We start from the raw sequence: 19,236 nt of genomic DNA on the forward strand, positions 1-19,236 counted from the left end.
TATCCTGGCTAGTGCCGGGATAAACGAGGGGTTTGAAAGGTTTAACCTGCTACACTGTGTGTCGCCATTTTTTGAGGTAACTCACAGTGTAGTAGGTTTACATGCAGTAGTAAACACACACAAACACTAACATACATTGAAATCGCTTACCTGCTCCTGCCGCCGCGGCCCGTCCGCTCCCTTTGCTGCCGCTGTCCCATGTGCACTTGTCCGGAAGCCGCGACCGGAAGTAGTAATATCACTGTCCGGCCGCGACTTCCGGTCCACAGGAAAATGGCGCCGGACGGCGCCAATTTCGAATAGGACTGTGTGGGAGCGGCGCATGCGCAGTTCCCACACAGACGCCGTACACGGCAGTCAATGGGACGGGAGCCGTTCGCAGTCCCTATGGGACTGTGGCTGCCGTGTTCCATGTCTGTGTGTGTCGTTAATCGACACACACAGAAATGGAACAAAAAATGGCAGCCCCCATAGGGAAAAAAAAGTGTGAAAAAAAGAAACAGTAAAACACAAACACACAAATGAAAATAAACGTTTATATTAAGGCACTAACATCTTTAACATATAAATAAAATATTTGTGATGACACTGTTCCTTTAAAATTGGGCAGGGCCGGACCTCCTAGTTCCTCTGGGCATCGCAACACCCTTGAACGTAGCCGTACTTTCTTGTAAGCCCATATTAACTTATTAATAAAAGAGGCCAAAGTAGCTATCCAAAACCCATACTGGTAAATCTAAAACTTTTGGCAAAACCACAATTTTAATTAATGCCACTTGATCCATAAATCACAGCGGAAGTTTCCCAGATATTTGAAATTTATTTCTATAATATGATAGCAATGGGGTTAAATTCAGCTCCTCAGTCATTTGCAAGTAGAGAAATACTTAATTTTATTTAACATCATCTTTAGACCTCAAGGGTAACAATTCTTATTTGTTCAAATTTATTAGTTATCCCATGTATAGTTATTCATATCTTATATATTGGATTGAGATTTGAGTATCTTCAAGAAAAAATTGTCATCTGCATCTTCTATATATTTTCGAAAGTTTGTTTGAAGCCCGATTTTTTTCATTGGTTTAAAATCAGGGAATAGCTATTTTTGATTGGACACGCGTTCCCCAGGTAACGGATTGCACTGACGGGCTCCGCCCCTTATTGATGACGTAGCAGCCCATAATTGGCTACAACGTACATCATTCGATGACTTCTGGGACCTGCAGTAATGATTAATCCCCATCACTGGTCATTTATAATCAAGCACCGCAGTAATACCGCATGCAGATCACACAGCGATGTCAGTGACATCTGTATAACGTGTTCTTCTATAAAACACAGCTGCCGCAGAACCTCTTATTCAGATGTACAGAACTGTAGCTGTCGCAAAATCGCGGCAAAACGCCACGACCGCTACGTCTGAATAATCCCGTCAGAGATGAGACCCTGATTTTTAGCTACGAAAAAAAAAAACATTGAATTTGTACCTGACACCTTTGTTCCCAGGCTCTGCGCTCCATCATTGTGTGCGGCCGCCTCAGCTCCGTCCTGCAGCCGCTTCTCGTGCGCGCAAAATGTGTCATGTGACGTCCGCAGTTTCCCACGCTGTCACGTCCTCACAGGAAGCGGGTGAGTCGGGTGAGCGGCCGCCGCCTCAGTTTTGGGGTCACATTATGTGTGGAGTTTGAGGTACAGCGGCGGCTCAGCATCTCCTTCCACTGCCGGTGAATGTCATATCACTGCAGGACGCGGTCTGGACGGTGAATCCCGGAGGAAAGGATTACTAGCTGGAGTAATGGTTACCCCGAGTTCAGTAGTCCTCTATGTATCCTCTCACTGAGGGTATGCTGAGGGTTGTAGTACCTCCTCAGGTGCAGAGCTGCTCATCTATTAAATAGACACGTCGTCTGTATCGTGTGAAACTACAACTCCCAGCATGTGGCCGCACCACCCATAGAGACCAGAATTACAGTGACAGGACTGCAAAAACTCATTTTATTAAGAATGAAAAAAATATATATAAGGTGATGATGTATATAACATAAGTGAAATCTAGAATAACTGGTATATAATATATACATAAAATACCTGCAACTGGTGTATAACGATACATAACTGGAATATAAAACATATAATTTAACGAATATAAAACACAATATAACTGGAATATAAAACATCGATGCCAAATGGGCATGAATGAGAAGTCCCCGCCCCTCATCCACCACTTCGTAGTTTAGTCTAGGAGCACTGGCTTAGGACTTTTATTTCCTAAAGGGAATACAATTTTTTTGTTCATGTGATAATAGTGTTAAAGATATTTAATGGTGCTTCCAATAACATTGAGTCCGGTGTCACCAGTGTTCCACCCGTACTTACGGACCCGTTTTCTCTGCACTAATCGGCAGCTCCTTCTCTCTATCAGTGCTGGAAAGAGAGAAGGGCCAGCCCTTTCGGGCAGAGTTTCCGCAGCGATTTAAAGTAAAAAGTTCATACGTACCGTTGTCTTGGTGACGCGTCCCTCTTGACATCCAGCCCGACCTCCCTGGATGATGCGGCAGTCCATGTGACCGCTGCAGCCTGTGATTGGCCTGTGATTGGCTGCAGCGGTCACATGGGATGAAACGTCATCCCGGGAGGCCGGACTGGAGGAAGAAGTAGGTAAGTTAACTTTTAATACTCTCTAATTATTATGCGGGTCATGCTCCCATATAAAGTATGGAAGCACGGTCCGTAAAAAGCAAAAACAGGACATGTCCTATCTTTTGCGGAGCCTTTCTACGGCACGGACACTTTCCTGTGAATATACAGGAAGGTGTCCATGGGCAATAGAAGTGAATGGGTCCGTAATTACGGACTAATTCTACGGTCGTTTGCATGGGGCCTTACAACACATAATTGGGTATTTAAATAGTGAGCTTTTACTCTATCTATACCGTAAGTCAACCTCCCGAGCAACGCCGGGTATAAAAGCTAGTATTACTATATAGCCCTGACGCACCCAATCCCTTTACCCTGCCGGCTCTACCATTATTGTATAAAGCATAGGAGACCATGGGCAGCCGTTTCTCTTGTCTCTATAAATGTTAAATGACTGGATACAGGAACCACCAATACTAACCTGGGCAGAAGGATTCTCTGTTCTTATTCCCAAAACTAAATAGATCAAGGCATAATCCACTGTAATTAATTTAAGAAGATTCAGGAGAAACACATCTAGATTGTAAATGTTTGGAATATATATATATATTTTTCACATAAAACAAAAAGATACAAAGTTCTCATCCTTTGAAGGATGGTTAGGTTTGTTTGGACACGAGAAGCCAAAATGTTCATATTTATATAGATAGTATTTAAAGGGAAATCATGGAATTTACTTGGCAAGAACAAATTGTTCTTCGTATAACTTGTTTATTATCATAAATTATAGATTAAGAAAGTGTTTAGAAGTGAACAATATTGTATATATAAAATGTTCATGGAAAAGTTATATACACAACCCATTATTTACATTTATATACTTTATGAGTAACATGATTCAAGTGGAGGCCGGCTAGATTGAATACATTGTTCAGCATTTGCATCTTCAATAATAAATACTGTCATCTTTACATAGAATTGATGAATTGCTGATGATCTTTATTTTTTATTCTCAGGCTTTGGAAGAGGCACAGAAAGCTATACAGCAACTGTTCGGCAAGATCAAAGACATCAAGGACAAAGCTGAGAAGTCTGAGCAAATGGTAAGTAGACTATTCACCAGAACGTGGTTTAAGTTGTTAATAGCACTCTACAGCGGGATGGTTTTAACCCTTTCCCTGCCAAGGACGTATCCCATACTTCCAGGCATGGAAGGACTTCAGTAGCCAAGGAGGTATCTGATACATGCTTGCTACCAATGGCTCTAGATCACAGAATGCTCCTCTCATAAGCGTTTTCCCTCTCAAGGAGCGAATAAGGTTGCAAAGTAGCAATGTCCAGGAACCCCTTCAGGACCAAACGCATCAGAATTTAGGAAGAAGGCGACAGCATCCACCCAGGTATAGAAATGTATCAAAAAAATATTTATTCCAGCATGACAAAAATGCAACCTTTCAACTCACGCAGTGGTACAATGTGTTACAATGTGAACAAGCAAACCTATAAATAGTTGTGTATTTAGATGGAGACATACCAGATTCCGATTCCCCAGCCTGTACTACACGCTGATGGATCATTCACAGAGCATGCACCGGCATCTTTCGCTTGTTACTGCGCATGCCCAAGTGAGAAACAGTCGTGCGGCCAGCCTCAAGGATACCTGGCAACATCGGTAAGCTGACCATTGTCCTACATTTGCCAGGAACTAACCAAGGACTGAAAGCTGAATAATCGCTGAGTTATGTGATTGCATGGGCTCTAATGGAGGAACCTCATGTGTTGCATATTAGAACTGTATTTTTGATTAAACATAATGCACAGGAATGACTATTCTCCTGATTTATTGACATAAGCTCGGCAAATGCGTCAAATAATGTGGCTTTTATACAGGGTGGATAAAGTATAGACTCCAATGACACAAACTCTGAGTTTGGGTTTATGCAAAGAGCTGGTACTGATGACTGTCCATCATGGTGGATCATGTCCGGTACTGCACTTCACACATAACTCCAGATAGCCGTTTATATTATTGTTTGAAGGGGAGATGAGTTTGTTGCTTCTCCGTCTCGAGGGTATGAGTGATATAACAAGTTAAATATAAAATTGATATGTCTGTTTTATAGTGGGGATAATGCCTACTGCGGATCCTAGTGGTTTTCTAATGGTGGTCACGGTTTGGATCTTACGTGAATCCGTAAAGGGCTATTTATAAAATGATTGGATGCTCTCAGCTCCCCCAGATGGATACAACATGGCGCTCTTTTAAAGTCTATATTTGGGGTGTGCATAACATATAACATCACCCTGTGGGGATTATATAGAAGAAACTAATGCAAATACATGCTCAGTGAAACGTCCATCAGCGTATAGTACCGGTTGGGGAACCGGAGTCCGGCATGTATCTATTTAAACACACATTGGCACTTTATATTATATGCTTTGTAAAAGGATTCACTTACATAAGCTTAATCGGTTAAGTATACATCTTGCAAATTATTAATGAGGGGAGGAATTCTACTGTCGTTGGTGGACACATTGTTCTGTAAAACTATTTTATAGATTGGTTTGTTCACATTGTATGATTCATGAAAAAGACCCCTGCGTGGGTTGAAATGTTAAATTTTTGTCATTTTGGAACAAATGCTTTTTTGATACATTACTACACCTGTGTGGATTTTTTTCCCCAAACTCGAGCAGCAATCTAGACTGAGCTAGACTGGACTAAAGTGAAAGCTGCAGAGATTTGCAGCTCCTGCTTCAGCCTGTGTGGAAGAGCAGTATCAATTATTCTCCATCCCCTTTCAATTGTTATTATTTCTAGACTTTAAACTGGCTGAGCATACCTTGATCCAACTTTTCGTTAAGGGCTTGACCAGACTTCACCCTTCATTCCACTCTTCTGTGCCTCGTTGGGAAATTAATCTGGTTTTACTCGTCCTTTTGGCTCCTGCATTAGAACCTATCACTTAGGTTCCTAACATTGAATACTACTTTAATGTTGGCTGTCACAAAGGACAGAAGAGTGGGCTAGATACAGGCTATCTCCTTCAGGGCTCCATATCTAACCATCTTTGAACATTGGATCTTTGTCAAACAACAACCCGCCTTTCCTCTCAAAGTCATCTCAAAAACCTTCCTTCTGTGCTAATCCATCTAAAAAAAAATTTATGATGTACATAGGTGTGTAACTCAACTACCTTCTGAGAACTGCGGATTTCAGGAAACAGGACCATCTCTTTCTTCAGTACCAGGGCAAGAACCGTGGATGTGGAGCAAATAAAACCCCCTATTGCTCACTGGATAAAACTTACTATCACATCCTTCTATCAGGCTTCAGACAAATCTCCTCCAGAAGGCCTGAAAGTCCACCAGGGAAGTTGTTACCTTCTGGGTGGTTGTTCAGCCACATCGACTAATCCTTTATCCTTTAAGTACTACAAGGTCCTATCTGCGTCAGTTCCACCCGGATTGTCTTTTCTGTCATTCCTGTTATCGAAATGTTAGAAAAAGATAATTACACTTACCGGTTATTGGATTTTCCATTTACCTCTACAACAACACCGAGTGTTCCCCACCAAATTCAATTGTCTTACTATGTCTTTGTCAGCTAGTTAAATTTATATTCCTTTTTTTCCTGTATCATTTTAATGTCCTGTGTTGCTACCTGTAAAAGGTAACTGGGAGGAGACCTTTATTTTTTGCATGCATGTTGTTCCTGTCCCTAGGTTGTCGGGAAAACCCTCCTGCTAGTGCCGTTGAGGTTAACGGGAAATCCAATTACCGGTAAGAGTAATTATTATGTTCATGGCATGTCCTGTGGATATGCCTTAAACATATATCATATGAGGGACTAAAAACATACAGACATGTAATATAGGTGAATTTCACGTTCATTGAAATTTTATGGAAGCTTCCTTAAAGACCACTTGCAAACAGTTCTGGTGATTTTGTGAAGATACGGAAGTGTATGAACGATGCACATTTTGAACATCTATTTTAGGAGGCGTTGTGGGTTTCTTTTTCTGCTTGGGTCAAACTTTTAGGCTGCGTTCACACGGGGCGAATACGCTACGTAAAAAGCACGCAGCCTGTCCACCCTGTGCGCCACAGGAAATTCCATCCGAAAAATCGCACTAAGCTGGTGCAATTTTTCGCCCAGATTGTTCGCTGCGGAAACTGCAGCATCCGGCTGGCTTGGCAGCAGGCCAGCCTCCTGGGATGACGTTTCATCCCCGGAGACTGCTGCAGCCTTTGATTGTCTGCAGCGGCGGTCACATAGGAGGAAGTGTCATCCCATGGCCGGCCCACTGATGTCATCCAGGCCGGCCTCCTGGGATCACATTTCATCCCATGTGACTGCCACTAGAGCCAGTGATTGGCTGCAGTGGTCACATGGGATGAAACGCCAACCCTGGAGGAAGAAACACAGACTTCTGGGTAAGTATAAGATTTTTTTATGAGTTGCGGTTTTTTGAAGCAGAATCGCTGCGAACCCGCCGCAAAAACGCAACAACTGCTATTTGTTGTGGGTTTTACCTCCCCATTGAATACAATGGGGAAAACCCACAACAAATAAGCAGTGTTCACGCAAATACAACTGACATGCTGCAGAATAAAATTCTGCACCGCGCGTCAATTTCTGAGCGTTTTTTTCCCGCTCTGTATTTAAGCAGCGCGTAGATAAGATTTGTTCTATCTCATCCTCTTTGCTGCTACTTTATTATGCTGCGGATTTTTCGCAAACATTTCCGTTGTATATACGCAACGTGTGAACTAACCCTTAATCACAATTATTAACTTTAATGCATTTTTTATTTTTAAAGAAAAAAATTACACTTTGATGCAAACTGCATGAAGGCGTCTGTATGTGTAAAGTGCTGAATGACATTTTACCCATTTGACGGATGTCTACTTTCAGAAAATATATGGATATGGGGTTTTATATGAATTTTTGTATAGCCCAAAGAAATTATGCTGTTTTAGCCATTAAACGTGTTAAGTTTAAAAAAAGCGTTTGTTTTATTATATACTTGCATACTGCTTTTGTCCTGGGTAGTCTTCCCCTATATGCGTCAGAAAAAATTAAGGGAAGCTGCAAAAGATCATGGCCATAGTGCGCGTGCTGCTCCTTTCAGAGGTCAGAAGGAAGTCATCCATTCATCATAATCTCTACCTGTTGTCTTGCAGCGCTGGATTTAAATCTAACCAAGGGCTCCATCTGCATTTAGTTTGTATAGTCTTCTGGGTTTATGTGGGTTTTCTCCCACAATCCAAAAACATGCTGATAGGTTAATTGGCTTCCTATAAACTTGACCCTAGTGTGTGTGTGTAATCTTGAATTCTGGAATTCAGATTGGGATCCTCATCGTATGTCGTTATATAGGTACTTGAAGCTAAAAGTAAATAATAAATAATATAGTCATGCTCGATTCTGCATAATTTCCTCAAGAAAGCTTTCCTCAGAAAATTCCATGTGGTTTTTCTGAGTATCTCTCACAAGCTAACATGGTGCAAAAAAGACTGCGCAGAAAACGGCAACATACATTAAATCCAAACTGTGTGTGATCCAGGCCTAAGGCTGGAATCGCACACAAAGTTCTTGTGCCAAAGCCAGGAGTGGATCAAAAAAGAATGGACAGTACAAAGGAAAGACTGATAGTTCCCTCTTTTTTTGTATTTACTCCTGTGTTTGGCTCAAAAAGCTGCATCAAAAACTGCCACGAAATCTGAATGTGTGATTCTAGCCTAAATCAAGTTATGATCAATCTTGTGGAAACAATGGGGAATAGAATTCCCCCCGGCAACTCTGCACTAGGTTAACCCCTTCCCGCTCAGCTCAGTACTATTACGTTGAGCTGAGTGCATCGTTCGCGCTCAGCACAATAAATGTACTGCACTGAGTAAACACCGCGCCATTTAATCCCGGTGCATGCTTGAGCTGTGATACCTGCTGTGATACCAGCAGGCTATCACAGCTCAATACTCCGGGACCAATTGCGGTGGTCCCACCCCGGCGAGCTCTGCTATTGGTTAGTCGGTGAATACTAACCAATAGCAGTGATCGCATACATGATTTCCTGCCCCAGACCTCACATCCTCCCGCACCCGCCCTGAACTTCTCTGTTGGCGCTAGAGAGTAGATCAGAGCGGTTGTGTCAAGAGAATTGTGCTGAAAAAAACATTAAAAAAAAAAAGCTTGAAAAAGTTACTTTTTTGTGCTTCCCACCTGCTTCATCCACTTCCCACTCGCTTCATCCACTTCCCACTCTTATCCTCCTTCTCCTTGTGTTCCTCTTGTCATCCCCGTTTTTGGTCAGTTCCTATCACTGACCACTTCTTAGTCTTCAGGGCCACATTTCTTGGTCCTTGTGGATTATTTTTTTTCTTTAAAATACAAAAAACAAAAAAAAATATAAAAATGTATTAACCCCTTCCCTCTTTAGCCACTTTTGACCATCCTGATAGAGCCTCATTTTTCAAATCTGACATGTTTCACTTTATGTGGTAATAACGTCAGAATGCTTTTACCTATCCAAGTGATTCTGAAATTGTTTTCTCGTGACACATTGGACTTTATGTTACTGGCAAAATTTGCTCGATACGTTCAGTATTGTGAAAAACACCAAAATTTTGCAAAAAATTGCAAGACATTTGTAAGACAGGCAGTTTTGTGTGGTATAATTAACATCCCCCATATGTCTACATTAGTTTGGCATTGTTTTTTAAACATCCTTTTATTTTTCTAGGACGTTACAAGGCTTAGAACTTTAGCAGCAATTTCTCACATTTTCAAGAAAATGTCAAAACGCTATTTATACAGGGGCCAGATCAGTTGTGAAGTGGCTTTGAGGGCCTTATATATTAGAAACCCCCATTTTAAAAACGGCACCCCTCAAAATATTCAAAACAGCATTTAGAAAGTTTCTTAACCCTTTAGACGTTTCACTGGAATTAAAGCAAAGTAGAGGTGAAATTTACAAATTTTTTTTTTTTTTTTTTGGCAGAAATTCATTTTTAATCAATTTTTTATGTAACACAAAGATTTACCAGAAAAATGCAACTCAAAATGTATTTACCAGATTCTGCAGTTTTTAGAAATATCCCATCTGTGGCCCTAGTGCGCTAACGGACTAAAACACAGGCCTCAGAAGCAAAGGAGCATCTAGTGGATTTTAGGGCCTTATTTTTATTAGAATATATTTTAGGCACCATGTCAGGTTTGAAGATGTCTTGTGGGACCAAAACAGTGGAAATCCCCCAAAAGTGTCCCATTTGGGAAACTACACACCTCAAGGAAATTTTCTAGGGGTATAGTGAGCATTTTGATGACACAGGTTTTTTCAGAAATTATTGGAAGTAGGCCGTAAAAATTAAAATCTACATTTTTTCAAAGAAAATGTAGGTTTAGCAAATTTTTTCTCATTTCCACAAGTACTGAAGGAGAAAAAGCACTGTAAAATTTGTAAAGCAATTTCTCCCGAGTAAAACAATACCCCACATGTGGTCATAAACGGCTGTTTAGGGACACGGCAGGGCTTAGAAGGGATAGAGCGCCATTTGGCTTTTGGAGCTCAAATTTAGCAGGAATGTCGCATTTGCAAAGCCCCTGAGAGGACAAAACAATGAAAACGCCCAAAAAGCTACTCCATTTAGGAAACTACACCCCTTGAGGAATTCATCTAGGGGTGTAGTGAGCATTTTAACCCCACAGGTGTTTCATAGAATTTATTACAATTGGACAGTGAAAATAAAAACAATCCTTTTTCTTCAATAAGACGTAGCTTTAGCTCAAAATTTTTCATATTCAACAAATAAAAGACAAAAAGAACCCCAACATTTGTAAAGCAATTTCTCCCGAGTACGGCAAAACCCCATATGTGGTCATAAACTGCTGTTTGGGCACACGGCAGGGCTCAGAAGGGAAGGAGCGCCATTTGGACTGCAGATTTTGCTGGATTGGTTTCTGGGCCACTGTGGGACCAAAACAGTGGAAACCCACCAGATGTGACCACATTTTGGAAACCACACCCCTCAATGCATTTTCCTAGGGCATGTTAACCCCTCAGGTGTTTTGTAGAAATTAGTGTGCACTCGATGTTGCAGAATGAAAATGGGATTTTTTTTCCATAGATATGCCAATATGTGGTGCCCAGCTTGTGCCACCATAACAAGACAGCTCTCTAATTATTATGCGGTGTTTACCGGTTTTAGAAACACCCTACATGTGACCCTAATCTTTTGCCTGGACGTTCGACCAGGCTCAGGAGTGAAAGAGTACTATGTAAAATTGAGGCCTAATTTGGCAATTTACAGAGTATTGGTTCACAATTGCAGAGGCTCTGATGTGAAATATTAAAAAGAAACCCCTGAGAAGTGACCCCATTTTGGAAACTGCACCCCTCAAGGCATTTAATAAGGGTGTAGTGAACATCTTCACCCCACAGGTCTTTTCCATAAATGAATGCACTGCGGATGGTGCAAATTAAAAATTAATATTTTTCCCTAGATATGCCATTTCAGTGGCAAATATGTCGTGCCCAGCTTGTGCCACTGGAGGGCGGATTTTGCTTGTTAGTAGTTTTGTTTGAGTATTGCTGGTTTTACCGTTTATAATGTGGGGGTACATGTAAGCTGGGCAGAGCATATCAGGGGCATAGTCAGGTGGTATAATAATGGGGTAAAAAAACAAAATGATCCATAGATGTGTGTTATGCTGTGACACAATCCTTTCTGCACAGGCCGGTGTCACACTGATATATGGCGTCTTTTCTTATGCCCCTATTGGTCCACACTCCGCACCTTTGCAGTTTGGGTAATTTTGCTGGGAAAGTGTTGTCCTGGTATAATACGGACACTGTCGCTTCCAGCGGATATGTTTGGGCCCTCCCTTTCCTGGTTCCCTAATTTTAGGGCCTTGATAAATCGCCTCTTGAAACAGAAGAAATGTTCCCCACGGGCTGCACAACTGCATATTTTTTATTTCCTGAATTATTGGAGTCTTAAAGAGGCTCTGTCACCAGATTTTGCAACCCCTATCTGCTATTGCAGCAGATAGGCGCTGCAATGTAGATTACAGTAACGTTTTTATTTTTAAAAAACGAGCATTTTTGGCCAAGTTATGACCATTTTTGTAGTTATGCAAATGAGGCTTGCAAAAGTCCAAGTGGGTGTGTTTAAAAGTAAAAGTCCAGATAGGGGTTGCAAAATCTGGTGACAGAGCCTCTTTAACTAATTTAATTTTTTCATAGACGTAGTGGTATGAGGGCTTTTTTTTGCGGGACGAGCTGTAGTTATTATTGGTACCATTTTGGGGTACATACGACTATTTGATCACCTTTTATCCTTTTTTTTGGGAGGCCAGGTAACCCAAAAAAACGCAATCCTGGCATAGTTCTTTTAGTTTTAATTTTTTTACAGCATTCACCACGCGTTATAAATTACATGTTCCCTTTATTCTGCGGGTCAGTCTGATTCCGTCGATACATCTTTTATAGCACTTTTTTATGTTTTACAACGTTTTGCACAGTTTCTTTTGTAAAAAGAATGTATTTATTCTGTCGCCAAGTTGGGTGAACCATAGCTTTTTATCTTTTGTCGACGGAGCTGTATGAGGGCTTGTTTTTTGCAAGACGAGCTATAGTTTTTATAGGTACCATTTTTGGATACGTGCGACTTTCTGATCACTTTTTATTCCAATATTTGTAGGGCAAAGTGACCAAAAAACAGAAACTCTGGTATAGTTTTTTACGTTTTTTTTACGCTGTTCACCGCGTACAATAAATAATATAATATTTTTATAGCTCAGGCCGTTAAGGTCGCGGTGTTACCAAATATATATGGTTTATTAGTATTTTTTCAATAATAAAGGACTTGATACGGGAACAGGGCGATTGTGTTTTAATTTATTACTTGAAACTTATTATGGTTTCAAACTTTTATTTTTTTCAAATTTTTTTACACTTTTTTATACATTTCTTACACATTTTTTCAAGTCCCACTAGGGGACTTGAAGGTCCAACTGTCAGATTATTTTTTTTTCTAATACATTGCGCTACCTACGTAGTGCAATGTATTAGATCGGTCAGTTATTCACTGACAGCAAGCCGATTAGGCTTCGCCTCCCGGCGGGGCCTAATCAGCTTCTGTAGTGGCAGAGCAGGAGGCTGCTAGCAACTGCTAAGATGCAGCGATCGCTTTCGATCGCTGCATCGAAGGGGTAAATGGCAGGGATCGGAGCTAGCTCCTGTTCCTGCCATTACAGATGGATATCAGCTGTAACAAACAGCTGACTTCCGCCGCTGATGACGCCGGATCAGCTCCTGAGATGGCGCCATCTTGCCGGCGGCTATGAAAGCCGAACAGGCTCCGCCGCCGGGCGGATCCTGACTGGCTTCCGTGCTAGGCAGAACGGGAGGCCAGTATTAGGCCTCCGGTTGCCATTGCAGCCACCGGTACCCCAGCAATTTAATTGCTGGGGTTCTGATGAGCTGCAAACACCTTAAATGCAGCGATTGCGTTTGAGCACTGCATTTAAGGGGTTAATGGCGGGGATCTAAGCTAATTTCGGTCCCCGCCATTACAGCCGGATGTCAGCTGTAAGATACCACAAAATGTTGGAAGCACTAGCTTTCCATGACGTATCCATACGACAAATGTCGGGAAGGGGTTAAAATTTAAAAAAAAAGTTAGTTTAGAAAGTTATCATTTAGCTAGTTTTAGTATTCAGGTTAGTTAGTGTCAGGAAACCGTCAAAAAGCATAGTTAGGTTTTGTGTCAGGGAATTTAGCATCCGGAATCCGTCACTGTAATTAGGTTTAGTGTCAGGGAAGCTCGGAATAATCTAGTTAGGTTTAGTGTCAGGCACTCGTCACCGTAGTTAGGTTTAGCGTCAGGGAAGCTCGGAATAATCTAGTTAGGTTTTGTGTTTTCGTGTTAGGAACCCTCACCCTAGTTACTTTTAGTGTACGGAAGTCCACTCATTCTATAAAAACCAAAAAATAAGTGTTGATTAGCAATTATAGTTTTATTTTGTTCTTTTCAAGTTTTCTAACGTTTTTTTTTTTTTTTTTGCTGTATACACAATACACGTGTCTAAGCTAAGCACACAATTTACACAAGTCACACATAAATAATAAAAGAGGACTATGAAATTCTTGCCTTCGACACAGACTAGTCGGATGGTGAGACTTTTTTTTTTTGTCAACCTCCTCATCTAGTGAAGAGTAGGGACCACCTAGGAGACGTCCCAGGACCACCACCACAGTTGAAACCCCCGAGAGAAGTGACACCGTCGCAGTTGAAACACCCGAACGAAGTAACCCCATATGAACCCCCACACCAGACAATTGAGTCCCATTTTCCCGAGTATACGGGCATTTCGGGGATCAAATTCAACACGGCAGGGCTCAGTGAGATAGACTTTTTCCAAGTTCTTTTTCACTGATAACTTTATAGAGCTTATGGTCTCCCAGACAAATTTATATGCCCAACAGTATATTACGAAGTACTCCACATCATTTTATGCCCAATTCCACAGGTGGACCCCTGTAGATGCAGCAGTGTTGGGCAAGTCGTGGGGACTTCACTTGAACATGGGGCTTCTGAAAAAGCCATCCATTAGGACCTACTGGACCACAGACATCTTATACCACACCCCGATGTACCGCATAGGCAAGTCCAGGATATGATATGAGGCAATACTTAGCCTCTTACATTATGCTGATAATGAGCAGTGCCCACCCCAAGATGACCCCAGTTTTTACCGTTTGTGTAAATGGAGGCCCGGTTTGCCCAAGCATACACCCCTCAGAAGTGTATTTCTATTGAGGAGTCCCTGGTACATTTTAAAGAGAGGCTTCAATTCCGCCAGTACCTGCCGAGTAAGAGGGCAGGGTATGGCGTGAAGATGTATAAGCTGTGCGAGAGTGCATCAGGGTATACTTACAAATTGAGGGTATATGAAGGGAAGGTCGCCAGTATTCAGCCCCCAGAATGCCCCCCTTTGTGTGTGGATTTGGTGCACCCACTGCTGGACCAGGGTTACCACTTCCATCTGGATAATTTTTATACCAGCGTCCCACTCTTCAAGTGCCTCGCTTCCAGAAGTACTGTGGCATGTAGCACTGCTAGAAAAAAACTGAGCTTCCTCCCTAAGACTCTGCTTGGGCAAACACGAAGGGGTGCGAGCAGGGCACAATCCAGCAGCATCATATTGTGTGTCAAGTACAAGGACAATAGAGATGTCCTTGTATTGACAACAATACATGGCCACACCAGTACCCATGTACCAGTACAGAGATACCCAAACCAGATTGCATCCTGGACTATAATAGGTACATGTCATATCAAGTCCTGAAGCCCTACAGTGGCATGAGGAAATCGAGGGTGTGGTAAAAGAAGCTGGCCGTGCGCCTCATACAGATTGCATTGTACAATGCGTACGTGCTACATCAATGTGCAGGCCAGAGGGGAACTTTCCTGGAATTAACCAAGAGGTGGTTATCAAAAACCTAATCTTTAGGGACGAGGAAGGGGGGTGTATTCAGTACTTCTGGAAGCGGGGGTCACACGCATTGTACCAGGGCAACACTTTCCAGGAGACCTTCCCCAAACTGGCAAGAAGGGAAGCAATCAAGAGGTGCACAGTCCGCTCAAAGAGGGGGATAAAGAAGGACACAATATACCAATGTGACACATGTCCCGAAAAGACAGGGCTCTGTATTAAAATGTTTTAAAATTTATCATACATCCCTTAATTTTTAATTTAACCCAGTTTTATTTACCATGATGCACTCCGCACAGCTTATCCCCCTCATCTTTCCCTTCTGAGCCCTGCCATGTGCCCAGACAGCAGATAACAGCCATATGTAGGGTAATGCCGTAACCAGGAGAACACACATTACAATTTATTGGGTGTATATCTCTGATGGCGCATTCTAGGCACAATATATTGGACACTGAAATGGCATACTTATATAGAAATTTTCAAATATCACTCTACACCAACTGCTGCGCATTATCTTTTAGACCATACCTGTGGGGTCAAAATGCTCACTACACCTCTAGATGAATGCCTTAAGGTTGTAGATTTTAAAATGGGTCGCTTCTTGGGGGTTTCAACTGTACTGGTACCTTAGGGGCTTCTGCATTCATGACTTAGCACCAGAAAAGCTCCGATAGGACAAATGGTGGTCCTTCCCTTCTAAGCCCTGCCGTGTGCCCAGGCAGCAGGTAACAGCCACCTGTAGGGTATTTCCGTACCCTGGAGAACCCACATTACAATTTATGGGGTGTAAATCTCCGGTGGCGCATGCTGGGCACAATATATTGGACACTGAAATGGCATATATGTATAGAAAATTGCAAATCTCACTCTCTGCACCATCTGCTGCGCATTATCTTTTACACAATACCTGTGTAATCAAAATGCTCACTACACCTCTAGATGAATGCCTTAAGGGGTGTAGTTTCCAAAATGGGGTCACTTCTGGTGGGTTTCCATTACTTTGATACCTGTGGGGCTCTGCAAATGCGACATGGCACCCGAAAACAAATCCAGCAAAATCTGGACTCCAAAGAACACATATCGCTCCTTTCATTCTGAGCCCTCCCATAGGCTCAAACGGCAGTTTATCACCACAAATTTGGTATTGCCGCACTCAGGAGAAATGGGGTATTTTATTCCCAAATTACATATTATTGGAAATAATGAAGAAAAAAATTAATTCACAACCCAATTTAAATAAGTTCTGTGAAAAAACTGTGGGGTCTAAATGGTCACAACACCCATAAATGAATTTCTTGAGGGGTCTAGTTTTTAAATTGGGGTGTTTTATGGGGGTTTATAATACATAGGCCCCTGAAAGCCACTTCAGAAATGAACTGGTAGCTACAAAAAAAGGCTTTTTAAATTTTTTTTGGGAAAATATGACAAATTGCTGTTTATGTTCTAAGCCTTATAACGTCCTAGAAAAATAAAATCATGTTCAAAAAATTATGGCAAGTTGACATATGGCAAATTTTAATTGGTTACTATATTGTGTGGTATAACAGTCTGCCTTACAATCAGATATATTTATATTTAAAAATATGCAAATTTTTCAACATTTTCACTAAATTTTGCTATTTTTCACAAACACTCAATGTATCGACCAAATTTTACCGCTAACGTAAAGCCCAATGTGTCACAAGAAAACCATCTCAAAATCGCTTGGATAGGTCAAAAAATTCCAAAGTTATTACCACATAAAGTGAATATTGTCAGATTTGAAAAATGGGGTCTGAGCCTTAAAGGGAATATGTTGCGAGAAATTATTTTTTTTTTGTTAAACAATTATTATTTGAGTGATTACACATTGTTTCATTTTTTCACAAGTCAGGAAATATTATAATTTAGATTCTAATTTATAACATTTCCATGTGCTGGGCACTAGAGGGAGCACTTCCCAAAATTGCAGCATGGTCAATGTGGTAAAGCAACCTCATTGCTTTATGCTGCAAATTTGAGGTAGACACACTTTCTCTAGTGTCCTCACACAATTCCCCTCCCTTATTCTGGCTAGTGCCAGGAGAAGGAGGGGGTTTGAATCGTCAAACCTCCTGCACTGTGTGCCGCCATTTTCTGAGCGACTGCACAGTGTAGGAGGAATAGATACAGTGCTCAGCAGACAGTATAACACAAACATGCACAAACGTAAAACACACATCACATACATGAACATAAATTACCTGCTCCTGCTGCCTCCGCTCCTATTCCTTGCGCCTTCGCTTCCTTGAACATATTGCCGGAAGCCGCGGCCAGAAGTCGTCATCTTACTTTCCGGCCGCGGCTTCCGGTCCACATGAAAATGGCGCCGGATTTCGCTCTGCGAAAGACAGACCAAAAGGGAGGTGTGGGAGCGGCTCATGCACCGTTCCCACACAGACGGCGTACGCTATAGTGAATTGAACGGCTCCCGTTCGCATTCTCTATGGGGTTGTATGTGTCGTTAATCGACACATACAGAGATGAAAAAAAAAATGGCAGCCCCCATAGAGAGGTAAAAGTAAGAAAAAAGTAAAAAGTAGAACACAAGAACACAAATAAATAAAATTTATTTTAATATCATACTAAAAGCAATTGGATAAAAAAAAAAAATTCATGACACCTTCCCTTTAAGGCCCAAACTAGGCTGCATCCTTAAGGGATTAAAAATCAAAATTTATTTAAAGAGATGGTCTAGTTCATAAATCCCATTTTCATGTAACCCATTTGGGAATTCTGAGCTAATAGAGGGAGATTCCTCTGTTCCGGATCCTCATTTTCTGGCCAGAGAGTAGAGCGGTTCCAAAGTGTCTCTTGCTCTTGAAGTCCTGTCCTGCATTACACAGACAATCTATTGATTTGAATAGGCACAGCATAATGCTTAATTTTCCCTGTGGTTCCCCCGCAGATTACAGCTGATCACTGGGGGTCCCAGCAGGGGGACATTTTTTATGCTGAGATCAGCATAATAAAGGGATCCTTCTAACAAAGAAGGATTTGTTGGACAATGCCTTGAAAATATTCCCAAATTTCTCAAAAGTTGATGTAATGGCAGGAGTATGGCGCTCTTTTCTGGTAGGCACTGTCACTGTGCCCACAAGATTAGCAGCAGGACCATGGCTCTAATGCACAGTTTTGGTCCTGCTGAAACTGCCGGGATCGTAAAGAACTCTGATCCTGGGAGTTTACCCTCTTTAGTTGCCAAGGTCAATCGCGACAGTGGCATCCAAGGTGTTTGACAGTGAGAAGGGGTTCCCTGTCTCAGCCCATTGGCGCCTCGCCGATGGGTTGCCATGGCAGGCGAGGACGTGGCCTAATAGGTAGCCTGTCAGTGTACCACCGACTGCCAATAATGCTTTGGAATACTATGTATTCCAAAGCCACATACAAACGATCAAACGAGCACTCCTACAATTCCCCTAGTTGGACAAAAAAAATATAAGTATTTTAAATAGTGATAACGTTTTGTAAAACGAAAACAAAATAAAAATGTTAAAAATTTTTTTTTTTTACAACTAATTTTTCTCTTTTTAATTTGTTTACCATTAAAAAAATAGATATTTGGTACTGCCGCAATCGTTACTACTTGTCGAATAAAGATAACTTACCGCACGGCGTAAAAAAAATCTAACCGCAAATAATGCGTAATTGCTGTTTGGTTTTTGTTGTTTTTTTTTTTTTGTTTTTTTTTTCATTCTGCTTAAAACATTACCTTCTAAAACTGGGGAATGAATTTGCTTTGCTTTGTGAAAAACAGGACCAATCATTGACTTTAGTGAACAGTTTGAAGCACAAGTGTGAAATGGAAGTGACTCCATTTCCAGTATGTAACCTGGCAAATATATTGCTATACAGTGGATATAAAAAGTCTACACATTAAATTGCCAGGTTTTTGTCATGTCAAAAAAATCAGTACAAAATGAATAATTTCAGAACTTTTTCCACCTTTAATTTGGAGGGGAAAAATAAAAATAACAAAGCTACATAATGTGGTTGCATAAGTGTGAACACCCTCTTATAATTGGGGATGTGGTTGTGTTCAGAATTAGCCAATCACGTTTAAACTCACGTTAAAT

At 41.4% G+C, this 19,236-nt stretch overlaps 1 protein-coding gene across 1 annotated transcript in view; it reads left to right on the top strand.

Moving 5' to 3' along the window:
* Nucleotides 1-19,236, top strand: part of VPS53 (VPS53 subunit of GARP complex) — a 180,233-nt gene that overhangs the window by 39,736 nt on the left and 121,261 nt on the right. Inside the window, exon 5 of the mRNA XM_075852929.1 lies at nt 3,654-3,740. Coding sequence (XP_075709044.1) covers nt 3,654-3,740 — 87 coding nt within the window. The remainder of the gene's footprint in view (nt 1-3,653; nt 3,741-19,236) is intronic.

The sequence above is a fragment of the Rhinoderma darwinii genome, chromosome 2 (assembly GCF_050947455.1).
Source record: "Rhinoderma darwinii isolate aRhiDar2 chromosome 2, aRhiDar2.hap1, whole genome shotgun sequence".
Lineage (NCBI taxonomy): Eukaryota > Metazoa > Chordata > Amphibia > Anura > Rhinodermatidae > Rhinoderma > Rhinoderma darwinii.